The sequence below is a fragment of the Arabidopsis thaliana genome, chromosome 3 (assembly GCF_000001735.4).
Source record: "Arabidopsis thaliana chromosome 3, partial sequence".
In the NCBI taxonomy this organism is placed as follows: domain Eukaryota; kingdom Viridiplantae; phylum Streptophyta; class Magnoliopsida; order Brassicales; family Brassicaceae; genus Arabidopsis; species Arabidopsis thaliana.
This window is the reverse complement of record NC_003074.8, coordinates 22,670,534-22,687,231: the sequence shown is the minus strand read 5'-3', so window position 1 is coordinate 22,687,231 and position 16,698 is coordinate 22,670,534. Positions and strand designations below refer to the sequence as shown.

General features: G+C 34.6%; 5 protein-coding genes, 1 long non-coding RNA gene and 1 other non-coding gene across 9 annotated transcripts; 2 read left to right on the top strand and 5 right to left on the bottom strand.

Annotated features, from left to right (window-relative positions):
* Window positions 1-324: 324 nt before the first annotated feature.
* AT3G61290 (O-glucosyltransferase rumi-like protein (DUF821)) lies at window positions 325-2,825 on the bottom strand (the record flags this gene model as incomplete). The annotated part of the gene is made up of 5 exons (NM_115993.2): window positions 325-840; window positions 931-1,141; window positions 1,243-1,307; window positions 1,441-1,633; window positions 2,308-2,825. 5 exons carry the CDS (start codon window positions 2,823-2,825, stop codon window positions 460-462), a joined length of 1,368 nt encoding a protein of 455 aa, NP_191688.1. The 3' UTR covers window positions 325-459.
* A 637-nt stretch (window positions 2,826-3,462) lies between these two features.
* On the bottom strand, window positions 3,463-6,272 carry AT3G61280 (O-glucosyltransferase rumi-like protein (DUF821)). Of its 2 annotated transcripts, NM_115992.4 has the most exons (6): window positions 5,911-6,272; window positions 5,059-5,657; window positions 4,753-4,945; window positions 4,466-4,530; window positions 4,152-4,362; window positions 3,463-4,008 (listed from the first exon to the last, which is right to left on the bottom strand). In NM_115992.4, exons 1-6 carry the CDS (start codon window positions 6,085-6,087, stop codon window positions 3,643-3,645), a joined length of 1,611 nt encoding a protein of 536 aa, NP_191687.2. In that variant the 5' UTR covers window positions 6,088-6,272; the 3' UTR covers window positions 3,463-3,642. The 2 variants fall into 2 exon arrangements, with proteins under 2 accessions (NP_191687.2, NP_001118874.1); NM_001125402.1 differs by having other exon boundaries at window positions 4,152-4,530.
* Window positions 6,273-6,722: 450 nt separating this feature from the next.
* AT3G61270 (O-glucosyltransferase rumi-like protein (DUF821)) lies at window positions 6,723-9,198 on the bottom strand. Of its 2 annotated transcripts, NM_115991.3 has the most exons (6): window positions 8,825-9,198; window positions 8,195-8,721; window positions 7,926-8,118; window positions 7,770-7,834; window positions 7,472-7,682; window positions 6,723-7,382 (listed from the first exon to the last, which is right to left on the bottom strand). In NM_115991.3, the coding sequence occupies exons 1-6, from the start codon at window positions 8,960-8,962 to the stop codon at window positions 7,020-7,022; spliced, it is 1,497 nt and encodes a 498-aa protein (NP_191686.1). In that variant the 5' UTR covers window positions 8,963-9,198; the 3' UTR covers window positions 6,723-7,019. The 2 variants fall into 2 exon arrangements, with proteins under 2 accessions (NP_191686.1, NP_001327420.1); NM_001340082.1 differs by having other exon boundaries at window positions 8,195-9,198.
* MIR8182 lies at window positions 8,953-9,080 on the bottom strand. Its single transcript, NR_141548.1, has one exon. It is a non-coding gene; the product is annotated as a microRNA ath-MIR8182 precursor (primary transcript).
* Window positions 9,199-10,380: 1,182 nt separating the features above from the next.
* On the top strand, window positions 10,381-12,171 carry AT3G61260 (Remorin family protein). Its single transcript, NM_115990.5, has 5 exons — window positions 10,381-10,750; window positions 11,153-11,206; window positions 11,288-11,375; window positions 11,465-11,546; window positions 11,635-12,171. The coding sequence occupies exons 1-5, from the start codon at window positions 10,531-10,533 to the stop codon at window positions 11,827-11,829; spliced, it is 639 nt and encodes a 212-aa protein (NP_191685.1). The 5' UTR covers window positions 10,381-10,530; the 3' UTR covers window positions 11,830-12,171.
* Window positions 12,172-14,192: 2,021 nt separating this feature from the next.
* Window positions 14,193-14,422, top strand: AT3G09605. The gene has a single exon (NR_141547.1). It is a non-coding gene; the product is annotated as an other RNA (long non-coding RNA).
* Window positions 14,423-14,480: 58 nt separating this feature from the next.
* MYB17 (myb domain protein 17) lies at window positions 14,481-16,503 on the bottom strand. The gene is made up of 3 exons (NM_115989.4): window positions 15,794-16,503; window positions 15,406-15,535; window positions 14,481-15,317 (listed from the first exon to the last, which is right to left on the bottom strand). Exons 1-3 carry the CDS (start codon window positions 15,924-15,926, stop codon window positions 14,681-14,683), a joined length of 900 nt encoding a protein of 299 aa, NP_191684.1. The 5' UTR covers window positions 15,927-16,503; the 3' UTR covers window positions 14,481-14,680.
* Between the last annotated feature and the right edge of the window lie 195 nt (window positions 16,504-16,698).

Sequence of the window (16,698 nt, the reverse complement as noted above, 5' to 3'; positions counted from 1 at the left end):
TCGCTTGGTAGGTTTTTTCTCACAACTATCTATCGAAAATTATTTTGCAGATAAATAAATTGAATACCTTCCACAAATTGGCTATTTACTGTAAATATATATATATATATATATATATATATATTTTGGGCAAATGCCTAATTTTACAATGTAAACTCGTAATTTTTGGGGTCAATTATGCAATGCTTCTTTAACTTGTAACTAATTTATTTCATTTACATTAGCACCAACGAACCAAGGTTCCAATTATTTTCCCTGCATTGTTTAAATGATAAATTGATAATATTTATGTGAAAATCGGACGTCTAACCAATAATGATAGTTAACAGAAAAGAATTAATGATATCATATTCATTTGTTAAAAAAACAAACAAAGTTGGTGCTTATATGACGACTGACATAAAGTTTTAAACATTTAATATTGTTATACCACTTGCATTACTCCCGGGTGAATTGTACTTACTTTCTTTGTTGAAATGTCTTGTTTTGGGCCTCCCAATACTCATTGGTCCACTTCTCAACCTTTCTCTCCGCACTTTCTTGTTTCTCAAGAAACCTCTTCAGCTCATCATCTCTATAAGGCCGCGGCAAATCACAAGCCGATTTAACGCTTGGAGACATAACCAATGAGTCGTCCATGCACTGCCTGATCAGGCCACCGTCAGTGATCGGACAAGCCATCGTCTCCGAACACACTTCGGTTGCATTTTCAGGCACAGTCACATCCAACTTCATTAGTTTCCCGTACCCTTGCAACACATACAACATGTAATCATACACATACTTCATCTCTAGGTTCTTCATAATGTAATCACTTCCCTGTCTCCCTATAACTTGCGCCTATATATATAGATTTCAAACGATTATCGATGATTGAAATAGATATAAGATCTTGGATACTATATATATAATTATATAGATGTTGCTTACCTTCTTAGTGTTGTTGTTACCCCATTCCACGGCGAACTTGAGATCACCACATTTCTCGTGAGATTTAATGGGCCAGTAATGTTCTAACGGAACCAAACTTCTTCCGAAGAAATCGAAGTACTCGGCTTTGATCAGTAGAGTCATACTGTCGCATGCTAGTATGTATTTTTTGCTCACCGACCATGCTCGACCTTCTATGTAGATCTTGTACCTTAATGTCCAATTCCAAATCCCCAAATCAACAAAGATTTAACAAAATCCAAAAAAGTTTAAACATGAATAGTATGAGATAGCTATTCATTGCATATAAACCTATGGGTGCATTGGTCTTCTAGGTTTGAACTTTTAAACCCTATCTCCCTCTCCTTCCCCCAATCCTGAAATCGCCATTACTATTACGTATCAGATTTATTTTCTATAAATTCGTGAGCTAGTACTGTAATGCTCTGAGATAGACCTCCACAAAAATTTCACTTAAACTGGATGCTGGAAAGGGATGGACAAATATACCTGCTCATAGAGACGAACCATGGGATCATACTTATCGGAGAAGTTACATTTCATAAGGTTTCCTCTTTCGCGATGAACCCCAGAGTTCCCTTTCCAGTAAGCATATGGAACTCTATCGTTCCATTTAACCCTTTTGTTGGCTTCTCTAATCGCCACAGATAATTTTGTCCACTCCTTTATATTCACCTCCGGCCTATATCACAACAACAAAATAATAGTTACAAAAAAAGTTCTTTCACTATTAGGTGGTAAGAATATCCGGTTTTCTATATGTCTCAGTCTCACGGTCTATTAGCAAGTTAGCATTGTATTTTACGTTAAAAAAAAAAAAAATGTTATGCTATGGGACATTTACATTTCTGACCAATTTTGTTTTTGTTTTTAGTCTTGTAATAGGTTTTGGCCTTTTGGCTCTGGTTTTCGTCTTGACCAATTTCACTATTAGATGTCTTGTAACGTTTTAATTCGGTTAATGATGTAAATGGTCGACACTGGCTGCTTGTAGGATTTTGTTAATAATACCAGTTTGGTTAATTCATTTGTTTTGTCAATTGGTTCCATTATGGATATAAAACGTTGTTAATTAGTTTCGCTATAAAAAAAAAAACTTCTTCAAACGTTGGTATTTTCATGTTGTACCGCTTAAAAATCATTATCCAAAAAAAACACTGATTTCAAATTCCTAATTGCTATTGGTTAGTAATGATTTTTATTTTTTTTTCCCTGAAAATGCCATCCGAAAATATTGTTTATTTTAAAGTAGTTAGAAACATATAAACCTAATACCTAAATCATAATTTAGAAATTTTTAATGAAAATAAATATATGTGAAAAATAAATAAATTAAACACTTACTATAATACGTACCAGCCCCAGAAGCTCCAATCAGGGAAAACGATGCCGTAGGCTTCACGGTGACCACAGTACTGAAACAACGGCGGAGGAGGCCACGTGGCATTTGGTTCCGGTTGCCTAAAGTCTCGTTTCCAAATAGCTGGTATATCATGACAGAAGAAGAGAAGCTCAAGATCAGGGACTTGACCAGGATACATTCTTAAAAGTTGAAGTATCCCCCAGATTGTGAGCACATCTCTTGACTCATAAGCCTTGTCGTACTGATGAACGTACAATCTCCCTGACTTTATCACTAGCCTGAAATGAGCCTTTGGTTTTGCTCTCTCTAGTGTTTCCCTTGTGATCCCTGTCTCTTCCCATACTTTTAGGTCTTGTTGGATCCATCTGAAGTAGTCAGGACAAGTTTCCAAGGAAGAGATCATTGGTTCCAATCTGCTTGGATAAGTTGAAGGACATGTTTGTGTTGCGTTGCACTTTAAAGGGATTTTGATGATTGTGTTTGTCGTTGTCAATATTGATGTAGTCATCATTTGGATCCTACCTATTACAAACTATATGAAAAGTCAAAATTTTATAGTTGTATGTATGTATAAAATGATTAGAAAATGAGAAAGAATTTTAGTACCAAATCCATCCAAGCACTGCAGATTAGAATGAAGATGATGATGCAGAGAATGATGGCTAATTTAGAATTGGAACTCAGATTTTGATGATAAATTCCACGTGGCTTCTGATTAAAACCTCTGTTGTTCATCTTCATAGTTGCAGGTTTCGATTTAGATTACCTCGTTTAATTTCTCAGAAAAAAAACCCCTACTTATAAGAGAGATTCAATTATTTATTTTTATTTTTTTGGTAAGAAGATTCAATTATTTATTGTAATCTGATATAATGAACATTAAATTACTATATTAGGCTTTAGAAAAGAAGTAATAAATATCTTAAATTATTGGCAATACAGGAAATATATGTGACCAAATAACTTAATTGCTGTTTTATATTATTTATTTCTACTTTTTTTTTTTAGCAACATATTATTTATTTCTACTTAATTTATATTATTCTCTACTAGATGCATGTATATTAGGTCTGCAAAATTTAAGTAAGATAGATTCTAATGTATCAAGTAGGATTTCATTTTGTTTTTAACACCGATTAGAATCTCTTGATTATAAATCAAATTAGATTGTATGAGAAAAAATATGACATGCATTAATTATAGGGTCTCTATTAGTCAATTCAAATACAAAAATTAACCAGACTGGCAAAATTGGATTCTATTTATTTTCATACAAATTAAACCAGACTCCTACTTACAATTACACTTTCACCATGGACGAAATTATCTTATTTTGGATCTCTCAAGTTCCAATACTTATTGGTCCACTGCTCAACCTTTCTCTCCGCACTTTCTTGTTTCTTACGAAACTTCTTGAGCTCATAGTCTCCATAAGAAGGTGGCAAATCACAAGCCGCCTTGACACTCGGAGACATAACCAACGAGTCGTCCATGCACTGCCTGATCCGTCCACCATCAGTAATCGAACAAGCCATCGTCTCTGAACAAACCTCCGTGGCATTTTCAGGCACTGTCACATCCAACTTCATCAATTTCCCATAGCCTTGTAACACATACAACATGTAATCATACACATACTTCATCTTTAGGTTCTTCATCATGTACTCACTTCCTTGTCTCCCTATGATTTGTGCCTATATATATATAATGAATTTAAGACAATCACAAAAAGAATCATGGGTGATGACAGGTTATCACTGATCAGAAATTAGAAACTAGTCACTAGAATTTAAAATTATTGAAAATTTCAATATAGATATTAGATATTTTTGGTTACCTTTTCGGTGTTGTTGTTGCCCCATTCGACTGCAAATTTGAGGTCACCACATTTGTTGTTTTGTCTAATAGGCCAAAAATGCTTCATTGGGACCATACTTCGGAAGAAAAAGTCGTAGTACTCTGGTTTAACCAACAGAGTCATACTATCACACGAAAGTATATACTTTTCGCTCACCGACCATGCGTTTCCTTCTATGTAGATCTTATATCTAAATGTCCAAGTTCAAATCCAAAATGTTTACTAATATATTAAAAACAAACCTAATATTAATAAGATATACGTGATCTAGTGAATGTATCCTGCACATATACCTATGAGTACATTGATCTTCTAGGTTCGATCCTCTGAACCCTGCCTCTATCTCACTCCTCCAATCCTAGACAACATATGAGACAAGGTCACAATGAAATGATGAATCAATGAAAAATTTAAATCACTTTAGTACATGTTTGAGAATACCTGGACAAGATCACTATAGTACATGTTTTATTATTTGAGAATGCGGGTGACGTCATTAATTTCAAGTTTCATTAATTATTTGGTTTCAAACTTACATACACATTGAAACATGTATATATAGGAGACATATATGTAATACCTGGACATAGAGACGAACCATAGGATCATACTTGTCGGAGAAGTTACATCTCATAAGATCTCCTCTTATAGGAGAAACATGAGGGTTTCCTTTCCAATAAGCGTACGGAACTCTATCTTCCCATTTCACCTTTTTGTTCCCTTCTTTTAGTGCCACAGATAATTTATTCCACTCCTTTATATTCAGCTCAGGCCTAAAGAAAAGAATAGTCAATGTTTATGTCATTTGTTTGTTAATACGGGCCCATATACGTTCTTGACCAGATTTTAGAGATATTATTGTGATAATGTTGATGAAAAGTCATACCATCCCCAGAAGCTCCAATCAGGGAAAACTATGTCGTATGCATCACGGTGACCACAGTAGTGAAACAACGGCGGAGGAGGCCACGTATCCTTTCGTTTTTTCTTCAAGTCTCTTTTCCAAATGGCGGGTCTATCATGGCAGAGGAAGAGAAGCTCAAGGTCAGGGATTTGACCAGGATACATCCTTAGAAGCTGAAGTATTCCCCAGATTGTGAACACATCTCTTGTCTGAAATGCTTTCTCGTATTGATGAACGTACAATCTCCCTGACTTTATCACTATCCTGAAGTGAGCATTTGGTCTTGCTCTCTCTAGTGTTTCCCTTGTGATCCCTGTCTTTTGCCATACCTTTAAGTCTCGGTGGATCCACTTGAAGTAGTCAGGACATGTCTCCGAGGAAGAGATCGCTGGTTCGAACTTGGTTGGGTAATTTGAAGGACATGTTTGTGTTGTGTTGCTGTTGAGTGATGTGCAGTTTAATGGGATCTTGATGGCGATCTTGGGGATATCTGTAGTTGTTGTTGTTTTTGTGGGAGTGCTTTTTTTGGTGTTTCTTGTGAATATTGATGTCACTTGGAATTTATTCTCACCTAAAACAAACTTTTTAACGACACCACGTAAAATAATTTAAGATCCAACTTCGGAATACAAGTATATAAGTAGCAAAATATGAAATTATTTAAATGGGTTAAAGAGTAGAGAAAACAAACAAACACACACTGGTTACAATATATAATTCTCTTTAACGTGTCGTATGAGATATTGTTATATGTATAATTTATCATCAAGCCAAAAGAAAGAGGTTTATATATAGATATGACTGGTGGATCAAGAGAAAGAGAAAAATATATACCGCATACATCCAAGAGACAGAAGCACTAAGGAGGATGATGAAGAGGACGAAGATGAAGATTTTGGTGGTGAACAATGTCCATATCTTTGCTAGTTTAGAGCTTAAACAAGTTATTGGGGTTTGATGTCTCTGGTGATGATCTTCTGTGAATTGAGCCACTTGTGTGTTCTCTCTCATCGGACAAAACACAACAAGAACACAAGAACTAGAAAGAGATGAAGCAGAGCTCACTTATCATGGATCTCTTTTATGAGGTAGAAAATGGGTTGATTTAAGGGTTTGGAGGTCTAAATTAGTACAATTATATGTTTGATTTTTAAAAAAAAACAATTTTCAGCATGTGTTTTAAAAAGATCATGACTGATATTTAATTAGTGCTGGCTTATTTTATAAAGGCTTTAAGGAGAACCATAGCCAAAGCCTAACTAAGTCAAGTCAACCCACCTACGTATATATATTCCATGTTAATTAATTTATTAATTTTGGGAGAAAATATTCTTACAGTTGTTTCTTTTTGTCAATGAAACAGACTTATGGAGCCCGAGTGATCTCACAAAATTACCAACAATGAAAGAAATTATAAGTTACTTTTGAAAAAAAAAACTTTCTAGTTGAGATGAGATGAATGATTAAGAAATTTCTAAGAAAGAAAAAGAATATTCAATTGGTCAAAAAGATTGGCAGGATATTAGAAAAAAAGGTTTGCCATGATAGGCCAAGTTTAGGACTAGTTCCCACCTTATCTTAATATAACAATAGTGCCCTCCAAATTTCTGTATTTAATTCACTTTGACAACAAAATCACTTCATGCCAAAAATCGTTTAAATTTTTTTCACTTCTTCTTATTTATATACGAGCTAGAATGTAGATGTATTCGAAAGACTTACATATCTCTTCTGATAATCTAATTTAAAAGGATCAATGAGATGAGCATATAACAAGACCATAAACAAAGTATACTTTGAAAAGTATATTCGACAAATGGTTAATGATGATAGAAAAAAAAATCAAGGTTTATAAGTCAAATCAAGAGAGTATTGATCCTCCCACGACTGAACTATTTGGTTGCGGTTGATCTCGTCAACGAAGAAGGAAAAAACAAAACAATTTAAGGTTTGTTGGTAAGATTTTGAAAGTATTGGTTTTCCCACAACTCAACCTGACGAGTTAAATTAGCTTTTCTCTCAAGAACCTCTTTTAAAGCTAGAGGATCATAAGGAGGAAGCATCTCACAAGGAGACTCTTCACTAGGAGATATAATCATTGACTCCGCCTTAAAATCTCTCCACCTTTCCGTCGCGGGACACCCCATACTATCCGGCGTGATCTCCTCTGCATCTAACGGAATCTCCGGCTTAAATTTCAAGAGTGTTGCATACTCTTTGAGTAAATGAAACATATAGTCATACACATACTGCATATTCACCTCCTCTCTTATAAATCTACTTCCTACCTCTCCTATCTCACGAGCCTATACACAACAACAAACACAGGGTTAAATTGATACAAATCAGACGTAAAGATTAAAGATGTAAGAAATCTTTAGTTAGATATATGGACCTTGTCCTCGTGTGTATTGCCCCAATGTACGGCGAATTTGAGAGAAGTACACTTGGAATCGTCTCTGATTGGCCAATAATGTTGTAATGGCATCATTCCTCGTATGTAGAAATCGTAGAATCTTGGTTTTACATATAATGTCATTGAGTCACATGCCATTATGTATTTCTCGCTAACCGACCATGCCCATCCTTCTATATATATCTTGTATCTGTTTTAATTCCATAAAAGAAGAATCGAAGACTTATAGTAATTAAAAATAAAATAAAAAGTATAGTAATACTTTCTTTCTTTTTACCTATGAGTGCACTGGTTCTCTAGATTTGAGTTCTTGAATCCTTCTTTTGTTTCTTTATCCCAATCCTTTAAAAGCAACATTATTCAAATTCAGATAATCTATCACAAAACTTATATTTATATCATAATCTTTTGGAAAGTGAAATTTGGGAGAAACCTGAATATAGAGACGAGTATTCCACTCTTCATGTTCTGTAGCATTACACTTGAGAAGATCTCCTCTTCCAGGATCAACATAAGGATTACCTCTCCAATAAGCGTACGCCACGCGGTCCTTCCATTGCGTCATACTGTTCCCTTCTTTTATTGCCTCCAACGATTTCCCCCATGGTTTTACGTTCACTTCAGCCCTGGCTCATTAGAAGCCCAAATATTAACAAATCAGTAACAACAATAAGCCTTTTATCATCTTATTGGGCTGCTTACCAGCCCCAAAAGGACCAATCAGGGAAGACAATGTCCAAGCTTGCGTCATCTGAACAGTAACGGAAAACTGGAGGTGGTTCCTTCTGTTGACCAATAAAGTCAACTGATCGGACGACGGGACGATCATCAGCGTCGAACATTAGCTCGAGATCAGGTAATTTACCAGGGTACCACCGTAACAACTGTAAGATTCCCCACAGAGTAAATTCATCTCTTGTTTGTATTGACTTCTTATATCTCTTAACGTACGCCTTCCCGTTACGGATCACCAATCTAAAATGCGCCGTTCTACTCGCTTCTTCGATCATCCCTCTAGTTATCCCCGTTTGTTTCCATGGCCGTAGATCTTCATGGATCCAACGGAAATAAGAAGGACACGTGGATGATTTTGAACTGTTGTTGGGGTTTAATCTCGATTTGCGGTTTTGTGAGATAGGAGTTTGACTTGATTGGTTCTGTACGAAGTCGCATCCGTAAGGATTTGGTTCTTTTGTCTTTGTTGTTAGCTTTAAACCTGCAAAAGCATTCTATAAAACAAAACAATAAGACAAATTATGATTATGATTAACGTTAACTACTGCGATTTATATTAAAGATAAACCAAGAATGTAAGGTGATATTAAAACCCACGAAATCGAGATAGCCCAGTAAGTCTAAGATAGCAGCTGAAATGAATAGAACGACGATGAAAACAGTAGCCTTCACGATGCTTTTTCGAGGAAATGTCACCGTTTTATTATGTTGGCCGTCGTTGTTATTCATCTTCATGCTTCTGTTTTGTGTTTATGTTGATGCACGAGTTTATGTAATAAAAGATTAACGAGAGAGCCGAGAGGATACATAAAAGGAGAATCAACAGAAACGCAACACAAAAGTATGAAGATAACAAAAAAAAAAACATGATATGACATCAAACTCATATATTTATTCCCTAAAACATACAATAAAGAAGTTTATTGTTTATAAGTAAGAGATGCATGTGATGTAATACAGGTCTAGAGATTTTGTTTTATGTTAATAGTATTTGTATAGACATTTTGTTTTAAGTGACGTATTATTTATTAGTATTTGTTTCCAGTAACATTAAATGGTATTAACATGGCACGGTCTAAGAAGTCAATATTTTCTAACTACCTCCAACTACGAGAGTGGACGTGCCAAATTGCACTTTTAGTTTTAGTAAGTACAACAAGATCAATAATGTAAGATGCACTTGATAATTAGGCACATTCCAGTCACTAACTCTTATCTTTGTCCATATAAGCCATTTTAAATTGTTTTTATTGACTTCTTTAAAGATAGCAAACACTAGTTAAACACACAAATCAAAGTTTTATAAGGTATGCGATATATTAATAACTGACGCTGTGAATGTGATTAGGCCTTTTCTGAAGTCATGCTTTTCCCACTTAGACATAACAATTTTACCTTCATCCCTATTCAGATGGAAACAGTTGGTTAAGATCGGTTTACGTCCATGGTTTGGATTTTGGAAGATATCATATCAGTGTTGGTTATAGGTAGGTGTTGTGTTAAGTGTTAACATCTCCCCTAATTTTTTTGTAAAATCAAAAGAGCTTCATTAAAAGTTACTAACTTCTATGCTTGATGTCTAGTGAGTAGTGACTTAGTTTAGTAATGGAACTTAAACTATGATATCTGTACAGTTGTACTAACGCTTCCGCATCATATAGAATGATAGAAAACAAATGTGTATTTACGGAGCGAATCTCGGAGTAGTTTGGATCAGTTTAGTCTTTTTGGAAAACAAATCCTGTCAGATAGCTTTTGGATCTTTCCTAAAAACCTCTAAATAAAGAATATGAATCGAGCCCAATAAATTAGGCCCATCTTATACGGCACGTCTTATACACGCGCTCCTACAAACATGGATAATATCCACGCGCCAATAGAGTGCGTGGGGTCACAACAACTCAGTATCTTATCTGTCTCCAGCGTGTCTTCCTCCACGTCACGCTTTCGTCCGACATATTATTATTTAAACAGAAAAACAATTTACTAATGAAAACAAATTGACATTTGCTTACGTGGCATATGTTTAACCGCATTACCTGTCTGTCGGCAAGCTGAATTTTTGTGTTCGGCTGCATCGCAGTTCACGTGGATACACAACAAATGGATTTATAACCGTAGGATCTGATGCCTTTATATATCAACGGATAATAAAATAAGGTATTTTTAACCCCAAAAAAACGCGGCTAATACGTATAAACATCTTTCTGTTGCTTGGAAATAATATCTTCAATTTTTCATATTTCGTTTTTAATTTGGTTTTCTTTTTTCCTCTCTATTTCTTCGGCTGAGAGGCGGCGACTATGGCGGAGGAACAGAAGATAGCGTTAGAATCAGAATCTCCGGCGAAGGTTACGACTCCTGCTCCAGCAGATACACCGGCTCCAGCTCCGGCAGAGATTCCGGCTCCAGCTCCAGCTCCGACTCCGGCTGATGTCACGAAAGACGTTGCAGAGGAGAAAATTCAAAACCCACCTCCGGAGCAAATTTTCGATGACTCCAAAGCCCTTACTGTTGTTGAGAGTAAGTTAATTTCTCTTAACGCATGTAATTATGGATTCTGTTCTCTGATAATCTTCTGCTTTGACGAGGAAATATTGGTTTTGGGGTTAACTTGGTTCTGTATTTTAAAAATTAGGTTTTATTGGTTATTAGGATTGGGTTGCTCCAGAGATAGAATTTGTCATTGAAATACGATTAGAGTGCACAGTTAAATTCGAATTCGTTTCGATTTAAAGTCTCGAGATTGGTAAATTTAGTTTTGTTGTGATGTATAATTCAATGTATATGGTCATTAAGCACCCAAAAATTGTAGCTTTATGTTCATAACCATGCATATGTTTTGTATGTGTTTGCTTGTGACTCTCTTCTGTGGCAATTTTGCTGGTTATGTTTGAAATTTTAACGGAATGAATTTTTTTACAGAACCTGTAGAAGAGCCTGCACCGGCGAAACCTGCGTCTGCATCGCTCGATAGAGGTGAGCTTAAACAAAATTGTGTGACTTCTTTCTGGATGTAATGTTTGTTAAAGTTTCTGAGTTCCATTGTTTGGTTTGTAGATGTTAAGCTAGCTGATTTGTCAAAGGAAAAGAGATTGTCTTTCGTCAGAGCGTGGGAAGAAAGCGAAAAGAGCAAAGCAGAGAACAAGTAAGACATTTTATTTTATCGTCACTGGTTTTAGGTTTTGGCTTTTTTATGTTCTTTGCCTGATTTTGCTGACTATTGACATGAAACAGAGCTGAGAAGAAGATTGCAGATGTTCATGCTTGGGAAAACAGCAAGAAAGCAGCTGTCGAAGCGCAACTCAAGAAAATCGAGGTATAATAAACTTAGCAATAGAGAGGTGAAACGGTTTTAATGTGATTGAGAAGTGAAGTGTTAATTTGTGAGTTTTTTCTCAATGCAGGAGCAACTAGAGAAGAAGAAAGCAGAGTATGCAGAGAGGATGAAGAATAAGGTTGCAGCGATTCACAAGGAAGCAGAAGAGAGAAGAGCAATGATTGAAGCTAAGCGTGGAGAAGACGTTCTTAAAGCAGAAGAAACGGCTGCTAAATACAGAGCCACTGGAATTGTTCCAAAGGCAACTTGTGGATGTTTCTAATCTTGAATTTGCGAATCAAAGTTTCAAGACTTCGTAACTGTAAAGTGTAATCAAATTTCTCTGTTCTCTTTAATGGCTTGTAATGTTGTTTGTATATTGATTTTGTGTGTGACAATCAGAGTGAAAAATATGTTTCATTGTTTTCTTTCCGCAATTTTCTCAAGCATTGTCACATCACATCATGGAGAGAAGATTGATGACTCAAGTCATTAAGAATATGAGGAGATTTTCTAAAGTTCTTCAACTAATAACAGTAGCTAATGGACCAAAAGAAATTCGAAGGACGGGATCCTAAGTTCAGTTTGTTTATAACGTATTTTTGAATGTAACACTTAAATTTAATTTCGTTTAAATTATAACAATTTTCTTCGAAAATTATTTGTGAAAAACATTAAAAGCTAACGAAATGTGAGATTTACAATACATGAAAAAATGTTGAACTAATAACACAAAACTTACAGACTAAAAGGACATGATGCTAAATCAGTTTTATTTTTACATCTTTAAATTAACACTTATGTCTAAAACATATTTCAAAATAAAAACAGTTTTAATAGTAAAAAACTTTGAGTTAAAAATGAAAACAATTTACTAATAATATTACTTGTGAAAAACCTTAAGTGTTAAATTTTGAATATGTGAAAACGTGTTAAATTTAATGAAATCACAATACTTACAAACAAAAAAAGACGGAATGCTAAATCCGGTTCTTTTACGTAACTAAATTAGTTTACACAAAATTTAAAAATTTAATACATATCCAAAATTTAAAAATTAAATAGTAATTTAAAAAATATTAGTTTTAAAATAATTAATAAAAGAAAAACAAGTGTTAAAAAGGAAATAATTTATCAAATATATTAAACCTAAAACACCGCTTAGGGGTTTGGATGTTGTATCCAATTAGTTTACACAAAATTTAAAAATTTAACATTTATTCAGAAAAAGAAAACCATAAAGTTTTAATAGTAATATAAAAAATGTAAGTTTAACAACATTTTTTAAAAACAACTAGTGTTAAAAATCTAAATAATGTGTAAACCATAATGAACCTAGAACACCATTTAGGGGTTTGAATGTTGTATCCAATTAGTTTACATAAAATTTAAAAATTTAACACTTATCCAAAAAAACAAAATCTTAATTTTAATAGTAATATAAAAAATATTGTTTAAGAAAAAAAAACAAGTGTTAAAAATCTAAATAATGTGTAAACCATATTGAACCTAAGGGGTTTGGATATTGTATCCAATTAGTTTACACAAAGTTTAAAAATTTAACACTTATTCAAACTAAAAACCTTAAAGTTTTTATAGTAATATAAAAAATATATCTTTAAAAACTTTTTTTTTTACTAAAAGAACTAGTGTGTATAGTAAAAAAAACTTTGAATTAAAATATAAAAAGTGAATATTTAAAAATGAAAATTAAGATGGGATAGAAATTGACCTGACTAATAATCTGATGGACTATCATGGGCTGAATTTCCTTTTCTTATTGTTGGGCTTCGTATGGTTTTGAAGATTGCAATCCAACCGTTAGTTTCTCCGCCACCGTGACTGAAAACAAATCCTATAATCCCCGATCAAAATTCACCGCCTCTATCGCCATCTCCGTCGTCAGTTGCCGTTTATACTGCAAATTCCTCTCAAAATCTCCGGTAGATTTATCAAGACGTGATGCTTCTGAAATGTCTGACCAGACTTGATCTTCTTAATTCGTCGCGTACTAACGGCTATGTGAACAGAGCCGAATCAGAAATCACCACTGAGCGTTGGCGTTAATATCTGGAATGATTCTAAACGAAGAAGAATATGTATCATCTTCCATCACGACGCTCTTCTCTTTTCTGGTCTGGTTAATAAAAGAATATGTTCTCTAATGTGTTAGCCGTTAGGGATTCAAGTTTCCTTTTTTACTTTCTGTTTTTCCTTTTTTCAAAAACTCTTATGTTGTTAATTTCCTTTTTTCACTTCTCGGTTTATTTGGCAATTACTAAACCATCAAAAATTAATTTAATTTAGTTACTTAACGGTCACGTAACCTCTGTTCACTAAAAAATCAGAAGACCCAAAAAGAAGCAAAATTTGAATATTTTCTCTTAGATATTAGGCTTTCATAAGATAAGAATTAAGAAACCATATATTGAGACATGACCAACATGAGTCTGTGTGTAGCTCTTCTCTTCCAATAAGCTCATATCATCATCGCTTATCGGAAAATTAAGCAGAAGTTGAAGAGCAGAGTCTGTTTAATTTTAGTTACGTAATCGTCACGTAGTCTCCTCCATTCGCCATTAATTAGAATTCTAGTTTCCCTATCTAAAGGATTTGACTGTGGTTCTAACTTTGTTTCTTTGTAGTAGAGTGTTAGGGTTTGATCATGTTCTTTTTATAAGGCGTACAAAACATAAGTCTATAAATGTTTTTATAACCTAGCTTCTCATTCAATTCTCACAAAATGTTAGGATTCATTCGAAGTTTTTGTTCTTGATCTACAATTTTCTCAAGCATTCTTATAGCGAAAGAAACGTCTGCTAAATACAGAGCCATTGGAATTGTTCCAAAGGCAACTTGTGGATGTTTCTAGTCTTCAATATGCAAATTTCTTTATTCTCATGTAATGTTGATTGTATATTGATTCTGTGTGTGAAAACATGAGAATGAATGGTTAATTGTTTAATGTTCTGCAATTTTCTCAAACATGATCAAATCATAAAAGAAAGGGTTGATTAAGTACTTCAACTAACTAATGCTGATTTACATAGATACTATATCCCTACTTATCATCACTAAAAACCAAAAGGAAGCAAAGTTTGAATCTTTTTCTTAGATATTAGGCTCTCATAAGACTAGAATTTGGAAACCATGGAAACAAGACCAATAGGAGGAGCCTGTGAGTAGCTGTCAATGTTCTCTTCCAAGAAGCTCATATCATCATCGCTTATAGGGAAATCAAGCAGAAGTTGAAGAGCAGAGTCTGTTGAATCATCTTCAAGATCATTTGAATATGGAGAATAATCTGAGCCATGAATCGCCACAGTAACCTCTTTCCCTCCCCAAGAATTTGTTGAGCTCTTCAGAAGTGCAGATGAGGTCGATGTTGCCCTCGAGCAAGGGCTTTGACTAGTAATAGTTGATTCATCTAATGGAGCGAGATTCCTGAAAGCTTCACCAATCTCGGAATTCCAAATGCGTAAGAAGTGATCACATTCAGTTTTTACTACACCAGAGTAAAAAGAAGGGCTAAAGAGCATTGATTCTCTAGAAAGCCTTGCCTCAGCTTCAACCCTAGCACTTTCCCATTGAGCCATGTGGCGAGTTGTTGGTGAAGATGGAGCTTGTTTAGCTAACCCATATGAAGGTAATGGCTCATGAGTTCTGGGATCAAGACCCATAGATAAAAGACGTTTCTTCAAATGAGTGTTCCATAAGTTCTTGATCTCGTTGTCTGTTCTTCCTGGAAGCTGTGCTGCAATAGCAGCCCACCTGAGGAAACAAAAAAAAGCAGAATTCAGACAATGAAGAAGAAGATAGCTAGAGTAGAGAAGGAAGGTGGAGAAGCAAAGTAAAAGACCTGTTGCCGAGAATGGCATGAAGCTGGATAACAAGTTTCTCTTCATCAGCAGTGAAAGGACCTCTCTTTATGTCTGGTCTCAGATAGTTTGTCCATCTCAGCCTGCAACTCTTCCCACAGCGAAGTAAACCTGTTTCACCATGACCGACAAGAAAGTTATAAAGATTAAAGCTTTTCTCTATGTAATCTCTGAAGAACCCCAGTTAATGGAATTTTCTCCAAAGGGAACAAAACCTTAATAAATGAGATAACTTTCCTTCTCCAACAAGTCAAAGAACCATAGTTATGGAGTTTCTAGTAAAAATGTTGATGTAAAGATGAAAACTTTCCCCGAAATCTCCTCAAGAATCTAACAAAAACGAAAGAGGAAGAAGAATATGAAGTTTACCAGCAAGTTTAGGAAGTGTTCTCCAGCTTCCATGTCCATTTTTCTTGATATGCGCAACAAGAACCTCATCTTCTTCAGGCGTCCAAGGACCTTTCTTCAAACCAATCTTGTCACAACAAGGTGTTCTTCCCATTTGTTCCTCACCCCACTAACAAGCAGCGAAAGACTCTTTTTGAATTTCTTTCGGTTTTGAAGAAGAAGAAACACAGAAAGACAAAACTATTGAACAGCTAGTAGACTTTTAGACTCATAATAGGAGAGACAGAGAAAGCACAAAGTGAAAATAAAGAGAAGAAGATAGGAATCAAAGAGAGAATTTTAGAAAAAAGGGAAAAATGATAAATGTATTTGGTCTGGTCTGGTTTTAACGTCGTCTAGATGAAATAAAAAGCCAAAGGAAGCAATGAATTTACGATCTATATATGATGATTCTTTACATTTTTATACTTATATTTGATGGATGGGAAACAAAGTAAAAAAAGTTTGAAATAAATACGATTGTGTGTTGCTATAGAGACACGAAAAAAGGACGATCAGCGAGCTTCGAGCCGGCCCTGACCATTTATTACACGCAAAATTCGTACAACATTTATTAGATTTGTATTTAATGTTCATGACAGCAACTACAGGTCTCCTTCAGAAACAAAAAATCATGATTGCAAATATTTTTCGATTTTTTTTCTTCTCTTTTCGTGAAATGCAAATCTAAAAGAATCCTATCTACTATTGAAATGGTAAAGGTTTTTGAGCTTTCGAAAACTTTTTTGTTTTTGTGAATTGGGAACATATTTTATCAAATTTGAAGATTGATATGAGTCATATGACCAAAATTTTGATGTCGAAAACAGCTAAGGCAAAGTAGTAAATAAGTGGGCTAGGATTCTCAGGGATTCAAATTGCAAGAA

What these genes read in the sequence shown, in the direction of transcription:
- AT3G61260 (NM_115990.5), top strand. Translation starts at nt 10,531, where the DNA reads ATGGCGGAGGAACAGAAGATAGCGTTAGAATCAGAATCTCCGGCGAAG. An exon ending in GTCTGCATCGCTCGATAGAG is followed by an intron (nt 11,207 to 11,287) that starts GTGAGCTTAAAC and finishes TTTGGTTTGTAG; the next exon opens with ATGTTAAGCTAGCTGATTTG. An exon ending in CGCAACTCAAGAAAATCGAG is followed by an intron (nt 11,547 to 11,634) that starts GTATAATAAACT and finishes TTCTCAATGCAG; the next exon opens with GAGCAACTAGAGAAGAAGAA.
- AT3G61280 (NM_115992.4), bottom strand. Translation starts at nt 6,087, where the DNA reads ATGAGAGAGAACACACAAGTGGCTCAATTCACAGAAGATCATCACCAG. An exon ending in GATTGGAGCTTCTGGGGATG is followed by an intron (nt 4,946 to 5,058) that starts GTATGACTTTTC and finishes TCTTTTCTTTAG; the next exon opens with GCCTGAGCTGAATATAAAGG. An exon ending in GAAGATCAATGTACTCATAG is followed by an intron (nt 4,363 to 4,465) that starts GTATATGTGCAG and finishes TTGGACATTTAG; the next exon opens with ATATAAGATCTACATAGAAG.
- AT3G61270 (NM_115991.3), bottom strand. Translation starts at nt 8,962, where the DNA reads ATGAAGATGAATAACAACGACGGCCAACATAATAAAACGGTGACATTT. An exon ending in TACTGGGCTATCTCGATTTC is followed by an intron (nt 8,722 to 8,824) that starts GTGGGTTTTAAT and finishes TTTGTTTTATAG; the next exon opens with AATGCTTTTGCAGGTTTAAA. An exon ending in GATTGGTCCTTTTGGGGCTG is followed by an intron (nt 8,119 to 8,194) that starts GTAAGCAGCCCA and finishes CTAATGAGCCAG; the next exon opens with GGCTGAAGTGAACGTAAAAC.
- MYB17 (NM_115989.4), bottom strand. Translation starts at nt 15,926, where the DNA reads ATGGGAAGAACACCTTGTTGTGACAAGATTGGTTTGAAGAAAGGTCCT. An exon ending in AACACTTCCTAAACTTGCTG is followed by an intron (nt 15,536 to 15,793) that starts GTAAACTTCATA and finishes ATGGTGAAACAG; the next exon opens with GTTTACTTCGCTGTGGGAAG. An exon ending in CATGCCATTCTCGGCAACAG is followed by an intron (nt 15,318 to 15,405) that starts GTCTTTTACTTT and finishes TTGTTTCCTCAG; the next exon opens with GTGGGCTGCTATTGCAGCAC.